Source organism: Gymnoscopelus braueri, assembly GCF_963280865.1.
Source record: "Gymnoscopelus braueri genome assembly, chromosome: 7".
Classification (NCBI taxonomy): Eukaryota; Metazoa; Chordata; class Actinopteri; order Myctophiformes; family Myctophidae; genus Gymnoscopelus; species Gymnoscopelus braueri.
The window spans coordinates 49,666,885-49,684,262 of record NC_137608.1 but is presented as its reverse complement, the minus strand read 5'-3'; the positions used below and the strand labels follow the sequence as shown (position 1 = coordinate 49,684,262).

The following is a 17,378-nucleotide window of genomic DNA, read 5'->3' as shown; positions in this document are numbered from 1 at the left end:
GATGATGATGATGAAAACAGAGAGACTGAGCCTGACAGAGACGTCAGGGTGACCAGACGTCCTGGTTCGGCCGGGTTTGTCCTGTTTTCATGCTGCGTCCCGACAAATATCTCTAAAACACTAATGTCCCGTTTACTACAAATTTGTCCCGGTTTTCGCCAGAATTCACCAGGGTCGGGTTTGAGGGGCTGAATATATGGTCACCCTAGCCACACCATTCCCATGTGAATCCTCTTTTTTTTTTTTTTTTTTTTTTGCTGTCTGGCAGAAACCTTCTATCTCGATATGTTAACCTTTTACGTTTTTTTTAATTCATGCCCTAATTCGTCATACTACAGTGTCTCACAAAAGTAGCCAAAATAACCAAGCTTTTGATCTGCTACTTTTTTAATTAGAATTCGGAAAAGTGACAGCTTTGGACGGAAGAGGTTTCCAACAACAATAATATTATAACTACTTGTGTTATGTATTTTAGGATCATAAATCTGTTATCGAACTGATTGGCTGTTTCAAGTATGCAATTAAAAAATACTGTTTATAAAGTTTAATACAGTATGATACATACTTTTTTGGTTGTTTTTTACCCCCTTTTCTCCACAAAGCTGGATGCACCGCGGTGGATTCGAACCCACAACCTCCACGGTGGTGGGCAGGCTCTTAACCACTGTGCCACCCCAGCGCCTTAAAATATTATAATATAGCTCATCCATATTGCTCAGCACTAATGAAGAGACATACTGAGGAAAAGGCATCTGGCGTCACTGCCCAGTCTTTGACAAGTAAAAAAATAACCTCATGCATTATTTTGTTGAACTTTTGTTTGTCCTGCACCTGGGCATTGATGTGGATGAAGCTTTTCATTTAACAGAGGGAACAGTGCATGAAATAATGTGAAGTTCAAACCTTTTATAGAGTCTCATTGTATCTTTTTCCTAGACATCTTACACACCCCTGTGTGTAAAGAGGAGGTTTCCCCTGAAGAGGAGTGGAGTTCCAGTCTGGTCCAGGAGGAATCAAAGTCTCCAAAACATGAGGGGTGGAGCCCCAGTCTGGTCCAGGAGGATCCACAACCTCCAAAGATTAAAGAGGAACAGGAGGAGCTACTCCAAAGACCAGAAAAGGCTGGTCGGTCAACGTTGACATTACTAGCAGTGAAAAGTGAAGATGATGATGAAAACAGAGAGACAGAGCCTGTAGCCAGCACCTCAACTGAACACATGAACACACACGCTGATGTAGGGGACTGTGGAACATCACAACCAACTAGTGATGACCAGCTCCTCTCTTCACACTGTTCTGAATCAGACACTGAAGACAGTGCTGACTGGGACACTAGGGGAGATCAGTCAGCTTTTAACACACTGAAATCACACAAGACACAAAATGTGGGAGGACAACGCAAACACATGAGGACTCATACAGGCGAAAAGCCCTTTGCTTGTCCAGTTTGTGGTAAAGGCTGTGCTCAAAAGAGTACTCTAAAAACACACATGACGACTCATACAGGCGAAAAGCCCTTTTCTTGTAAAGTATGTGGTAAAGGCTGTGTTAGCACAAGTCATCTAAAAACACACATGACGACTCATACAGGCGAAAAGCCCTTAGCTTGTCCAGTATGTGGTAAAGACTGTGCTCAAAAGAGTACTCTAAAAACACACATGATGACTCATACAGGCGAAAAGCCCTTTTCTTGTAAAGTATGTGGTAAAGACTGTGCTCAAAAGAGTAATCTAAAAAGACACATGAGGACTCATACAGGCGAAAAGCCCTTTTCTTGTAAAGTATGTGGTAAAGACTGTGCTCAAAAGAGTACTCTAAAAACACACATGATGACTCATACAGGCGAAAAGCCCTTTTCTTGTAAAGTATGTGGTAAAGACTGTGCTCAAAAGAGTAATCTAAAAAGACACATGAGGACTCATACAGGCGAAAAGCCCCTTTCTTGTAAAGTATGTGGTAAAGACTGTGCTCAAAAGAGTACTCTAAAAACACACATGATGACTCATACAGGCGAAAAGCCCTTTTCTTGTAAAGTATGTGGTAAAGGCTTTGCTCTAAAGGGTACTCTAAAATCACACATGAGGACTCATACAGGCGAAAAGCCCTTTGCTTGTCCAGTATGTGGTAAAGACTGTGCTCAAAAGAGTCATCTAAAAACACACATGACGACTCATACAGGCGAAAAGCCCTTTTCTTGTAAAGTATGTGGTAAAGACTGTGCTCAAAAGAGTACTCTAAAAACACACATGATGACTCATACAGGCGAAAAGCCCTTTTCTTGTAAAGTATGTGGTAAAGACTGTGCTCAAAAGAGTAATCTAAAATCACACATGAGGACTCATACAGGCGAAAAGCCCTTTGCTTGTCCAGTATGTGGTAAAGGCTGTGCTCAAAAGAGTAATCTAAAAACACACATGACGACTCATACAGGCGAAAAGCCCTTTTCTTGTAAAGTATGTGGTAAAGACTGTGCTCGAAAGGGTACTCTAAACACACACATGATGACTCATACAGGCGAAAGGCCCTTTTCTTGTACAGTATGTGGTAAAGGCTTTGCTCTAAAGGGTTCTCTAAAAACACACATGAGGACTCATACAGGCGAAAGGCCCTTTTCTTGTACAGTATGTGGTAAAGACTGTGCTCAAAAGAGTGATCTAAAAAAACACATGAGGACTCATACAGGCTAAAAGCCCTATTCTTGTACAATTTGTGGTAGAGGCTTTGCTGAAAAGGCTAATGTAAAAAAACACATGAGGACTCATACAGAAGTAAAGCCTTTAGTTTAAGTTAGTCACACAGACTTTACAGTATATATAATATATATGATGACTGAATGATATATAATCATTCAGTATAATCCAGGATGACAATGACAAGGATACTAAAGGTGAGGAATCACACAATCTGACTATTAGTCCGTGAGCCAGGACCCCAAAAATGGGGTCATCATTACCATCTGGGGTGATTAATTCTCATAGTGATTTTTGGGTAGGTATACACACCTAGAGCTAGGAAAAATGTGATAGCCTTGCATCGGTGGTAGCTATCTGTGTGTTATCACTCCTTTTATAACCACAAGCCAAAACACAGTTTTCAAAATCCGAATGAAGAATTCTACTTCAAACTGATGGTTCTCTCTTATTATTGACCCTCTCTCTCTCTGAAAAATGGTTGGGATAAAGCTCAGACTATATATTGTCCAGAAAGGTTGTTAAAATTTGCATATCTAGAATATTTTTCTATTACAGGCAGTGACAACATAGTGACTATATGTGACATAAGATGTACTTTGGTTTTAATGAAAGATGGAACACAAAGGGTTCCTTTGTAAATTACCTATAGATTTAAAACCATGTTTACATACATAGATTCTAAGGAAATGTATTATGAAATTCAATAAACAGAATATAGTGCAATGGGTAAGAAAATATCCAAAATGGCCACTAAACACACGGCTGGCAATTTTTTACTTTGAATCCGCTTGTCTTAGAATACCTCTGTTTAATACCTCTTTTTTAGGGTTTTCATATGTAGAATCCATTCCTGATGTTATTTTTTTAATATCAGGTCAATCATGTCAAAGGTCAGGTCAAGGTTAAAATTGACCTCTGGGAGAACAACAAATGGAAACAACTTGATGAACATTCATGGTTCACTATTCATGATTTTGTTTTGTGAAAAGTGTCATTAACATGTCACAAGAACTGGTATTCATAATAACATGAATGTAAAATGATATAATCTAATGTCAAATATGTATCTTTTGCAACTACATCTGTATTCTCCAACCCACATCCTGTTCTACCTCATCCTTACAAGTATCCTCCTTATTAACATCACTCCTCATCTGTAGCTTGAACATATCATCAGTAACCATCTTCACCAGAGCAGTTACAGTACATCAGTGATGTACTTGTCACTCTCTGTGCCCTAAATTGATATTGCACCATGTCACATAGCTCTGACGGTGGGGTCACCCTTAGCAATGACAGGAACAAGAATATCCTAGATCTCCTATCCAAATTTTGTGACATCAAACGACTTGTCAGGTGGGGTTTGGTGGTCTGCCACTTTCCACAACATCACTTGTAAATAAACAGGTTGGTCGGTGTTGGAGGAAGGGCCATTGACTTGTGGCACCCACCTCACCCAGCACATCAGGGTAGCCTGGGAAGTTCCCTGCCAGCAAAGTGTAGTGTGCTCTGATCTTGCCTTTGTCATACATATAAGACCCATCTATATATAAGATATATAGACCCATATATAAGTCCCATCCCAATGCTCCATCTATACTTTACACTGTAGGTCCACCTGATACACCCCAATACACAGCATACAACAGGACAAAAACATCAGTGTAATCACTGAGCATGTGTATCACACCCTTTCCAGATGGCTGCATCAGGGATATAGGAACTCATGGTGATGTCTGCCTCATCATGACTAAATGCAGTATCTATCGTCAGCACTGAAGGTGTACAACATGCTCAACGGCTTCTGCTTAATGTTCTTACTCTTCATGATGACATCTCATGTGGGTAAAGGACATTACTATTCACAACAGCATGGGGGCAAATTAGCCAAGGATGGGATTGAAGAGATGATCTTTCTGTGTGTGAGGAATCCTACACCCCAATATTTTATGACCAAGACACACCAGTGCTTCAACTCTCCCTCTGTTTCTGCACATTTTGGGGAAGGCTTCAGTCCACTCCACTCACATGCATCATGACAGCATCTTTCCTGATCGTTATGGCAGTCTGCTCCCCAGACTGGCCAGCAGAGACAGTGATCCAGAATCCATCATGGTGCCGACAGACAAGGTCTAGCTTAGCCTCTATGCTATGGCATGGAGCACATGCATCTTCAGCAGGCACTGGGTTAGATATCAAGCACACTGCACATGGCCAGCATGGAAGAAGTGCTTCAGTCATGTGCTTCATGAGAGAAAAGGTGAAGTTAATGTCAATGTGTCTCCCTGCGCATTCAAACTGGTGGATGTGAAGTGTAGGAAGAAGTTGTCTACCCACTGTCAGCCAGTAGGATGGAGATGTGCAGTGTCCAGGTAGGCTACTGCTGTATCTGTTCAAATGTCTTTGGCCAAGTTGATAGAAACCACTTCAGAGTGCTGCTGATACACTCAGGACTGACCACTGAACTTGCCTGTCATGTTCTGCAACCACATGCATTTCCACTTCCAGTGCTGAACCTTGCATCAGTTTTGCAATGCAGCTGAAGAATGACTGTATAACATGCATCCCACCGGGATGCACAATTACATTATAGAGCTTATATACCTGCAAGGTGTCAACAAACGGCTCCATGTCAATTGTGAGGTGAATAGGGCAAGCTGTACATGTCAACCAGTGACCATATCTGCTGCCTGCTTGGACACCTGGTTGGACGATAAGGTGCGAGAGAGACCTTGACCTGACCTTTAGCACATAGGCCAAAGACTGACCAGCAAGTCAAAATATAACATTAGAAATAGATTCTACACCTATGAATGCCCCCCCCCCCCAGGTCCCCATATGAATCACGTTCACGAAGTTCACAGATTCCCTCACACAACTGCAATATTTTGTTGTTTAACATAATTTAGTACAATGGAACATCACCATGGGATGGACACCATCTTTGATTTGGCAATAAAAAATTAACTGATGGTAATTTCACTGATTCAGCCATATTTCTTGAACCCTAAGTCCTAGTTTTAGACACCAAAACCACCTTTCTAGGTTGAACAGTATCATAAAGCCATTTAAGCTCCTGGCAGTCATATTGGACGCCATCTTGAAAATGATGGCTTTACGAGAAATATAATTTCCTAGATTTTTTTGTATGTTCTTAAGCATGCCTAGACGTACCAGAACCAATTGAAAAACCTTTTGTATATTGTTTTTGGGGGGGGTTAATAGTATGTTTTCATATATTGACCCATGTAATTTTCGCCTAGTGTTATAACATAAAATGCATGATAGCACCCATAAAGCTACCATTGGTGCAAGGCTATCACATATTTTCTAACTCTAGACATGCATACCTTGACAAAAATCACTATGAGCATTAATCACCTCAGATGGTAATGACCAACCCCCCTGGCTCACGGACTATATGTCACATACCTGCCAACCTCAGACCACTAGATAAAAGGAGATTTTTCTTCTGGGGAGGAGGGGGGGGGGGTCCTACTAACCACGCCCCCAAGCGGGTGGAGGTGGAGGACTGGAGTTTATCCAGACATAATATACATAAAGCGACAGCAAAAGAGTAAAATTCCCATTCTCGGCGCCATGTGGCGGCAGTGGCTCAGTGGTAGAGTGGCTGGATTGCAACCGCGAGGTTCCCAGTTCGATCCCGGGCTCCCCCAGAGTTAACGTCGAGGTGTCCTTGCTTAAGACACTGAACCCCTAATTGCCATCGATGTGCAAATGGGTAAAATCAAATACTATAATGGTGATTTGCATATCAAAAACCCAAATAACTACGCAAATGAACATGAATGGCCGTGGCTGCATATCAGTGGGGTGTGTTAGGGGAGGTCTTATATGGCCATTTGACACATGGGATGTCACTCAAAAAGGGTGAAATCCCCCAAAACAGGAGGGAAAAAAATCACACCCAGTGTGAAGTGGGCGGTGTGGTCACAGTGGTCATCACAGTGATGGAAGAAGTGATGGAAGAAGTGATGGAAGAAAGCATAACTTAAAAAAAACAAATGTATGTTTTTTTTAAAGTTATGGTTTCTTATATAGGGCTATGCACATGTGTCATGTGACACTAGCCAATCACAGTCCTGAATAGACTGTGATTGGCCAATCACGGTGCAGGGTTAGGGGGGTACATTTTTGGCCAATCACAGCGCAGGATTTGGTGTGCAAATATCCAAACCTCACGTATAGGGGGGGTTTCACCGCCCAAAAATGAAATGGAGGAAAAGGAGTTGTCTCCAGCAGAATCCAGGAGGGTTGGCAGGTAACCTCACTGAATAAAATAAACAGTTTTAGTTTTAGATTTTAGTTTTATCTTGTGTATGGATCTTATTTTCGATTTAACATGATGGAATTTCAAATGTTTTTTTTAATTATCTTGTATTCCCTCCAGCTCATAGGTTATTGGTTAAAAAATATATGAGCATCAGTGTCGGTCCACATTTGTCATGATTTTAAAAAGTAATAATATTCATTATTTGCATGCAATTATTATTATTTTCATTGATATGCATGCAATAATGGCGCAGTAAAGTGCTGACAAGCTGCTGGGTTTGTGTAGCTGTTCACTGTGTGTTGACATTTGTGTTTTTCGGATTGTTAAATTATCATAGTGCATATTTGATAGATGCCAGAGTCAGTTGACATCATAGTAAATAAAGCAATAGCCAGCACTCCGAAGTCCTTCTGGTACTTTTAATTCATAATCAGCACGGGCAACACAGCACACACGGACGCGTTTCGGCGTCAAGCCTTCTTCAGCGTGTCGAGTCGAGTTGACATCATCACTTTGATTTGATTACTTGTTTAAATTCTACATAGTTTCGTGTCTTTAGGTGTTTTTTAAACTCAAATAACCCTGTTAATATCTGGGGGGGGGGGGGGGGGTATTGATAATGTTTGTGTTTGTGTTTGTTTTGTTTAATAAAGATTTCACCACTACAGATCCTCTATGTGTGCTTTATCATTAAATAAATCATTACATAAATAAAGATCAGAACATTTGTTGTACCCATAACTACTGAGAACATTACCAGAACAATCACTGCTTAATTTTACAGCCTGCATAATTTGTGCTTAAATTATTACTACAGGGTACTACATGATGGAAGTAAGTATTCCTTATATGTATGTATGCATACCGAGTTGTTGTTATTATTATTATTGTCTCCGCCAGGCCAAAGGCGTGGCCGAGACAATGTTTTTGCCCCCCTCCGTCCGTCCGTCCGTGAACAGCTAATCTCCGGCAACGTTGGCGCGAAACTAGAGGCCAGATTAAGAGCAGAACCAGTTGCCCAGTTTTTTCACATCGGCCTGTTATAGCACCACCAGCAGGCCGATTTTTGCAAACCCTTTTTTGTTAATATTACTCCTGAAGATTATGTCCAATCTCTATTAGTCATGTGTTGTGTGTGGCCATGACATCATCACTCATTCAATTGTGGCTGTGACTAACCCCCACTGTCTCTCCTCTCTCATCAGGCTGGCACACCTGCAGCAGATCCTCAATTGCTGCCGCCCCAAGAGAGCGCAACATCACGTGATCAACACGGATCTGTCCGATTTTTCATATTCCATCCCAGTGGCGTACCCACCATAGAAAATAAAGTAAAAGACTGAAAAACAGGCAGTGAAAAAAATTCCAAAGAGAATAGTGGCCGTCGGACCTCCTCGTCCATTCAGGGCAGGCAGCCAATCACTACCGTATCCATTCAGCAGAGCGACGTCGCCTGGTATAGTGATGCAAATGTGTGCCTTTATCTTCATGGGGTGCCAGGAGTGCCAGGTGTGGGGGTCTGGGCCATGCCATACCTGTACTCACTGGGCATCTGAGTCTGAGAGCAGCTTGAGCCATTAAACTACAACATGAACCGCATGAACCGCTGAATAATTGATTGATTTATTATACTTGCATATTGTTTTTATTAACGTTTTTCAGTTTTGTAGTCAGTGTAGTGTTGTTGTTAACTTGTTTCCCCCGACATTTTTCCCCGAGTACCGGGTCGGGGGGCGGGGGGTTAGAGAAAAAAATCTTGCCTGCCCTAAATGTAATTTCTGGGAACGCCACTGTTCCATCCTGATTGGGTGATTTTGTTAAAATCCTTTTTTTTTCTCTCCATAGAATTAAATCTATTAGTTGGATGAACTGTTGCACACTCAATGGTAAATATTGTTGTTTCTGTAGACCATAGTGATGCCCGGGCCGATCCGTTGCCCCGCAGGTCCCTTGGGTTGAACCGCAGGTCCCTTGGGTTGAACCGCAGGTCCCTTGGGTTGAACCGCAGGGCGGCCGATTTCAGACGCAAATCGCAATTATCGGGTCAACACGAAAAAAGAAAGAAAATAAAAAGCGTTCTGGCACCTTCTCTCTCACTCCCTCTCTCCTACTCTCCCGTCTCTCTCCTCCTGGAATCATGAGCTTGAGTTCAATGTGTTGCTTATTTGATCAATAATGCACAGCTGCCTCTAATGATATCCCCGCTGCAACTTTATTTATTTGAATGTCCTTTATGTTGTAGTAGTAGTAGGCCACTCACTATCTATCTACGTTATCGTTTAATGTTCTCTCATATAGCCTACACAATTATTAAGGACAGGAAGATATGAATTCTGATTTCTCTCTCTCTCTCTCTCTCTCTCTCTCTCTCTCTCTCTCTCTCTCACTCTCACTCTCACTCTCTCTCACTCTGTGTGTGTGTGTGGGGGTGTGTGTGTCTGAGAGAGGTATTAAAAGAGGCAATAACCCATGCAGTTCTTAATAATAATCATAATAATAGTCATTATTATTACAGTAGCTTAGTGTTTCTGGCCTGTGTTGCCATCTGTCTCTTGGAGTGTAACACAGGGAGTGAGATGAAAGTAAGAGAGAAAAGGAGCAAATATCAGACCAGTGTTATAACAATTGTAACTTTTGTATGAATAATTATTATTCAGTTTGTGGAGTTCTTTTCCCCAGTATAATCCTAGTGTCGTATATTGGTCCATTGATCAGACAGGAAAAACACTATTCCATAACTATTCCAGTGCAAGAATAAGAAGCATCCAGTTTGAAAGAGGGTTTGTCCATAGAAATGTATTTATTTCCACAGACGTGACACCTGCATTGCCAATCCACAGAGTGTAACTAAATCACCAAAACATTGTACTTTATACAGACAGACATTTGACATAGGACCTCCTCCCAGTCCTCCTTCTTGACCACTTACAAACAGGTTTTTAGAAGCAAATGGCTTCTTGGGGTGGTCCTTCTCAGTCAACACAATGGATCACACAATCTGTCTTGGTTTTAACACAGAACATTTATCTATCAAAGTGCACTTTTACACAAGCTCATATTATGAAATCATTGTTTAACATCTTATTAGTTTCAATATAAGACCACACATATATGTATTCAACCTTGTATGAATGATTTAGACAAAAAGAGATGTTAATACTTTGAACAGGTCAAATCATAGCAACTGGTTCTGATCCCCCCAGAGTCAGCTGTCCCCTGACCCTGGAGGTCAGATAAGAACCCCTTATCTATCTTGAATTCCAAGGAGGTATTTCTAATCTATGATCCCTGCTTCGAGGGGTCCCTCAGGGGGGGCATCTGGTCATACTCTGACTATCTAATTGCCCCACCCTAAGAGGTGTACAACGGTGTGTCCCAACCTGTCTGATTGTAAGCCCGGTACTTTTCCGGCCAACACCTTATTTTACTGAAACAATGTATTTTATATCACATTTCATATTTCTTGTAGCCTTCAGTCTTGAATAGGTTTGCCATCCTGCTGTCTCATCCTCTTGACTCCAAAAGGTCAGAGCCTCACTCATAGTCCTGGATACCATACTAGATTCCTAGTATTATTTTAAAATGAGATATTTCTCTAAATCTGGGTAGAAATATAAAAAATTTACCAACTGCAGACCAACTTTCAAACACTGTTCATAAATGCTACTGTTTTCGTGGCCGGTGGATTTACTCCAGTACTTTACGCCAGTATTGATTATACCAGACACTTGTGCCATATTTATTTAAGGATTAGGTTACTGATTACTTACTTTAATTACTGAGGGGCACAGGTTTGGCGCAGTCGGTAGCGCTGTCGCCTCACAGCTAGAAGGTCCTGGGTTCGATTCCCACTGGCGTGTTCTCTCTTCCGTGTCATCAGTGCCATAGGTGGGTTTGGCGAAAGAGCCTTTCTGTGTGGAGTTTGCATGTTCTCCCCGTGTCCCCTAGGGTAGGTACCCTCACAAAAACATGCAGTAATCCTGGTCTCTATACTGCCTCCCCCTGGTCAGTCGGGGCGCCTGATGGAGGGGAAAGGAACTGGTTGGAATAACGTGTTCCTTCCACGCGCTACGTCCTACCAGGGAAACTCCCCCCTGTCGGGTGATAAGAAGTGGCCTGCTAACTCCTCATGCATTGAAGGAAGCATGAGGTCAGTTCGGGGCTCTCCTCAGCCTGGCAGAGGGAGAGTAGCGCCCAGGATACTTAGGCAATTGGCACTGGGTGAATAAATGGGTTGCAAAACCGTGGGATAAAAATGTAAGGGGAAAAAAAAAGGTTACTCATTACTAAAGTCTGCTGTTTAACTTGATCCACAGTAACCCCCAAGACATTGACTGATGAAATGAGCCGCCAGAATGCAGCCAATGGAAACAGACGTGGTCGGTGTTTGGGTTGCAGAGGCTCTCCCAACCAATGTGCAGCCCCATAGTTGGCTAAAATGAAGGTTACAACGCAGCACTATATATTATAACTCTATAATTATAACACTGTGGTCGCGGTGAAAAACGTGTCAAATGAAGTCTGTACGGCTGAAGATAAATGAACACATGACGTCGGTAGGAGAGGAGATATTGTGTGTTTTGGACAAACAGCAGCAGGGCGCAGATGTTTGTTGTGTGAAGCTTGTCAGAGAGCTTGTGTTGGAGCGCCTCAGTGCGGCTGCAGAGTTCATGTGCAACCTCTTCCAGAGAGAGATAGAGACACTAGAAACTCTGCTGGAGAAACAAAACAAACTGCTGGACATTGACTTTGATATGGACATCGATCTACACACTGCAGGTATGTCTGTTACACACACAACACCAAACTACACTCTACAGGTATGACGCAGCGTTTGCATGGTGATGTGTTGTTAGTAGTGATGAGCGGGTCGACCCGTAACCCGCGGGACCCGCGGGTCAACCCGCGGCGCGGGTAGGTCGAGTCAGGATTTCAGAGAAAATTATGCGGGCTGAGGGTGAGCGGGTCAGCCGCTCTCCACGAAAAAAAAAAAAAAAAACCCTATTTTGACCAACATGCTTGTTTATTCAGCCCATGACAATGTTGTGCTACTGTAGACATTTAAAGGGACTTTGGGTACTTAAAAGAGCGCTATATAATATATATATATATTCCCACCGCGGGTCGCGGGGCGGGTTGAGCCATAGATTTATATGGGTTCGCGGGGCGGGTTGAGGCGGGTCGCATTCCGTCGCGGGTTGGGGCGGGGCGGGTCATGAAAAAACCCGACCCGCACATCACTAGTTGTTAGGTTGTAGATCAATATACCGGCCAGTAGGCTCTGTTTTGATAAACTCGTCCCACACTGCAGTGATCATTTCAATCCCCCCCCCCCCCACACACACACACACACACACACACACACACACACACACACACACACAGTTAAGGAATCCGATTAATGTAAATCTGTCTGCACGATGGAGAAGCTTAATCCATGTGGTCAAATCGATATACACACTGCAGGTATGTCTGTTACACACACAACATCAAAACTACACACTGCAGGTATGTCTGTTACACACACAACATCAAAACTACACACTAGCGTTTGCATGGTGAGGTGTTGTTAGGTTGTAGATCTGTTTTAAGAATCATTGCTTGTAGATCAATAGACCAGCCAGTAGGCTCCGTTTTGATGACTGAAGCTGCGTTTTCACTACAGTGGGCGTAGCAGTATGTTACCTGCAAAATATTTGGTATAACTTACTGGAATGGCAATGGGAGAGACCATTTTCACATGCTCTCCACCACAGCAAATGTTTCTGGTATTGCCTGATAAGCGAACGTTTTAATTTGTTTATTTTCTAACGTCAGTGGTGGAAAGTAACTAAGTACATTTACTTAAAGACGGGGTGCCGTGATTTTCAGTGATTTTTTCCCCCCCCTAAAACATAATCATCAGGTATTATGGTTATACTAGGAGGAGATTTTTTTTCAAAAACGTGTACAGAAAGTGTTAAAATTATGTTTTTATGTGGGCACGCCTCCAGTTCATTAAGTATACCTGGTTCCCACCTTAGCACCACCCACCTGTCCTAGTCCCTCCTCCTCCTCATGCCCACACCTGTTGTGTTATGATAATGAGGGGGAGGGTATATTTTTACTGTGTCAATAAATGGCTGTTTTCTATTGGCACGTTTGACCCTCAAGGTTTCAGCCTCCAGGAAGAAACTCAAAATAGTCAGAGAAGACAGAAAACACCATAAAAACACCACCAGGGGGCTTAATGAAGTTCTATCAACTTCATAGACACATGAAAAACAGAAAAAGTGCAAAACCATGGCACCACCTCTTTAAGTACTGTACTTTAAGTAACATGTTTAGGTATTTGTATCTTACTTGAGTATTTCCATTTTCCAATACTTTTACTTCTACTCCACTACATCTCAGAGGCAAATATTGTACTTTTACTCCACTACAATTATTGAAAACTTTAGTTGTTCTTTCGTTTCTGACCCCTGACCTCACTGGACGGCCCGCCACTTTTCAAATTACACCTCTCCCGCTTAGCGGAGAGTGTGGCGGTGTAGAGGGGGTCTCCCCGAACGCGTGCGTACCTCAGAAGTTCCGGCACTAAGCACCGTCTCCTGTCCAGTGTCCAATTTGTATACACTATTGTCTGAAAACGGCCCTTTTCTGACCCCTGACCTCACTGGACGGCCCACCGCTTTTCAAAATACACCTCTCCCGCTTAGCGGAGAGTGTGGCGGTGTAGAGGGGGTCTCCCCGAACGCGTGCGTACCTCAGAAGTTCCGGCACTAAGCACCGTCTCCTGTCCAGTGTCCAATTTGTATAGGCTATGCACTCCTTTGAACAGCATTTATCCATTTAGATAAATTATTAATGTTTTAAATCCCTTCTTGTTACACAGAAACATAATATGTGTTGTATAGAAACACAATATGTCGTTTAAATGCTTAAGTTATAGTTTTAATGTACAAATTAACCGTTTTTCAATGGCTCCTTTTTGCTCTAGAGGGTACTCTTATTCTGAAGAGATCGTCACGGTGAATGGAATAGAGAAGTGTAGGGAGTCAGACTACATACTCCGGTACAGTAGGTGGCGGTATGCACCTAAAAGCAAACGGTTGCGACCCGCCATAAAACCAAAGAAGAAAGAAGAAGAAGAGATCGTCCACCGGAAGTCTTATCGTTGCTCCGTTATCGTTGCCTACGGAACACAGCTCTCCCAACCAATGTGCAGCCCCATAGTTCAGCACTATATATTACAACTTTATAATTATAACACTGTGGTCGTGGTGAAAAACTTCAAATGGAGTCTGTACGGCTGAAGATAAATGAACACATGACGTCGGTAGGAGAGGAGATATTGTGTGTTTTGGACAAACAGCAGCAGGGCGCAGATGTTTGTTGTGTGAAGCTTGTCAGAGCGCTTGTGTTGGAGCGCCTCAGTGCGGCTGCAGAGTTCATGTGCAACCTCTTCCAGAGAGAGATAGAGACACTAGAAACTCTGCTGGAGAAACAAAACAAACTGCTGGACATTGACTTTGATATGGACATCGATCTACACACTGCAGGTATGTCTGTTACACACACAACACCAAACTACACTCTACAGGTATGACGCAGCGTTTGCATGGTGATGTGTTGTTAGGTTGTAGATCAATAGACCGGCCAGTAGGCTCTGTTTTGATAAACAAAAAATACGCACACACACACACACACACACACACACACACACACACACACACACACACACACACACACACACACACACACACACACACACACACACACACACACACATGCTCCCCTCCACAGCAAAAGTTCTGGTGTTGCCTGATAAGCGACCGTTTTAATTTGTTTATTTTCTAACGGCAGTGGTGGAAAGCAACTAAGTACACTTACTTAAGTACTGTTCTTTAAGTAACATTTTTAGGTGTTTGTATTTTACTTGAGTATTTACAATTTCCAATACTTTTACTTCTACTCCACTACATCTCAGAGGCAAATATTGTACTTTTACTCCACTACAATTATTGAAAACTAGGGGTTAGTTATTATAGCGTATCTTCATAATATGCTTACTTATGGGACACATAAACGCCCCCTGGGGAGCCCCAGTCTGCAACCCTACCCATCCGCTCGCCCAAGGTCCCAGGTCTCGCCCCAGGCAAGACCATGGCCCTCAGGCGCCCTTGACCCCTTGGGTCAGGACGCGGAAAGGATCAAAAGTTAAGGCCCTGACAGACCAACCGGTCTGACTCGTACAACTAGAAAGGTCAGACCCCAGTTTACCCACTAGTAACAAGAGAACCAGGGCCTCCTCTTCCCCGGACCTAGCCTAGCCGGTCCAGGGGAGGCCTAAGAGGTAGCACAAGCAGGAAGAGAGGCATGCCCCACAGGCATGCACAGTACTCCCCTGACTTGAGCTAGTCCATACAACCAAGGCCGTGCGTGACATTCCCAACGTCAACACGGCCAGGCTGAATACCAAAAAGGTCAAGTTAATGACCTTTTTGGAAAGAACAAGCAGGAAGAAAAGCACGCCCCTAGGCTCGCTCATTACTCTCCTGGCTTGAACCTGCCGCCACACCCAAGACTGTGTGAGACATTTCAGATGCCGCCACGTCAAGGCTATAAAAGGCCGCAAAGGTTGCAGAGCATATCTCCTGCATCGACACCCCTCTGTAAAGGGCCCAAGATGCAGCAACACCCCGAGTAGAGTGGGCCCTCAGTCCCAACGGGACTACAGACCCACTACTCTCATAGGCCAACCGAATCGCTTCCACGATCCATTTGGACAGAGTCGGTCTAGCCACCGCCTTCCTCTGACCCCGGCCAAAGGAGACGAAAAGCTGAGACGACCCACGGCCGACCGCTGTCTTCTGACAGTAAAGCCTCAAGGCTCTCACTGGACAGAGACAGTGTAGTCGCTTATCCTCCGCCGACGTGAACGGCGGTGGATGGAAAGCCCCCAATACCACCGGGGCCCTAGCTACCATGCCGGTCTTAGACACAAACGCCAAGTTAGGTTTCAGCAAAACCCTCTTGCCGTCGTCTGAGAACCACATGCAGTCCTGGCTCACCGAGAGCGCATGCATGTCACCGACACGTTTAGCTGTACACAGGGCCACCAGGAGCACCGTCTTGAGACTCACGATCCTCAGATCCACGGTTTCAAGAGGTTCAAAAGGGGGGCGGCACAGTGCCTCCAGCACCACTGCCAGGTCCCATGTCGGGAACAAAGGTCTGTTAACTGGCCTAGCCCGCTTAGCACCGGCCATAAACCGTTGCACCAGCGGGTGATGACCCACCGACTTGCCCTCGAACCCCTCGTGGCAAGCGGAAATGGCCGCCAGGTACACCTTGATGGTAGAGAAAGCCAAATCCTGGTTCAACCTGTCTTGTGGGAAAACCAGGATGCTTCCCACAGGAGCCTGGAAAGCCACCACCGATGGTGACCGTTCTAGGCACCAGGACTCAAACATATTCCACCTGACGTCATACTGAAGCCTGGTGAAATCTGCCCTGGCCCCCTGTATGGTGGCTACCACGGCAGGGGGCAGCCCTTGCGAGCTCAGACTCGTCCTTTCACGGGGTATACCCACAGGTCTAGCTCCCGGGGGGTCCTGGGGGAGGGAACACCTCGTTCCCTCCCTGTCTCAGAAGGTTTCTGAACAGCGAGAGAGGCCACGGCTCGTAGTAGAGGAGAGGAGTGATCTCCGACCTCCACACACCCCATGCTGGTACCACCAGCAGAACTGTCCCGCCCTGGGTTCTGATTTTCTCCAACGTCGGAGGGATCAGCTCCAGGGGCGGGAAAGGATATAGTAGTATGCTCGGCCACCTGTGTGCCAGCGCGTCTACCCCCATGGAGAGGCCCTTGTCCCTCACCGAGAAGAACCGTGAGCATTTCGCGTTCTCTGTGGATGCAAACAAGTCGACCTGAGCCCGGCCGAACCGGGCCCAGATCAGGTTCGCAGCTTTCGGGCAAAGCGACCATTCCCCGTAACGAAGCCCGCCTCTGGACAGCAGGTCCGCCCCGCTGTTCAGGAGGCCCGGCACATGGTTGGCGCGTAGCGAAGCCAGGCGCTGCATGCTCCAGAACGTCAGCTCGCATGCTAGTTTGTCCAACACAAGGGAACCCAAGCCTCCTTGTTTGTTGACATAACACATCGTTGTGGTGTTGTCCGTTCTGACCTGGACATGACACCCTACAATGCGGCTCTCGAAGTGCTTGAGAGCGAGGAAGACCGCCAGCAGCTCCAGGTAGTTGATGTGAGCCTCCCTCAGTGCGGAGTCCCACATCCCCCTGGCTGAATAGCCTTCGTGGACAGCCCTCCAACCTGAGGGGCTGACGTCCGTGGTAATCACCTTCCACGACACTACTGCGCCTATCTTGACCCCTTCGGACAAGAAGGTTG

At 44.5% G+C, this 17,378-nt stretch overlaps 1 protein-coding gene across 1 annotated transcript in view; it reads left to right on the top strand.

Annotated features, from left to right (window-relative positions):
* Nucleotides 1-14,296: 14,296 nt before the first annotated feature.
* Nucleotides 14,297-17,378, top strand: part of LOC308089105 (uncharacterized protein) — a gene marked incomplete at both ends in the record, with an annotated part of 44,470 nt that continues 41,388 nt past the window's right edge. The window contains one exon of the mRNA XM_080433675.1: nt 14,297-14,528. Coding sequence (XP_080289801.1) covers nt 14,297-14,528 — 232 coding nt within the window. The remainder of the gene's footprint in view (nt 14,529-17,378) is intronic.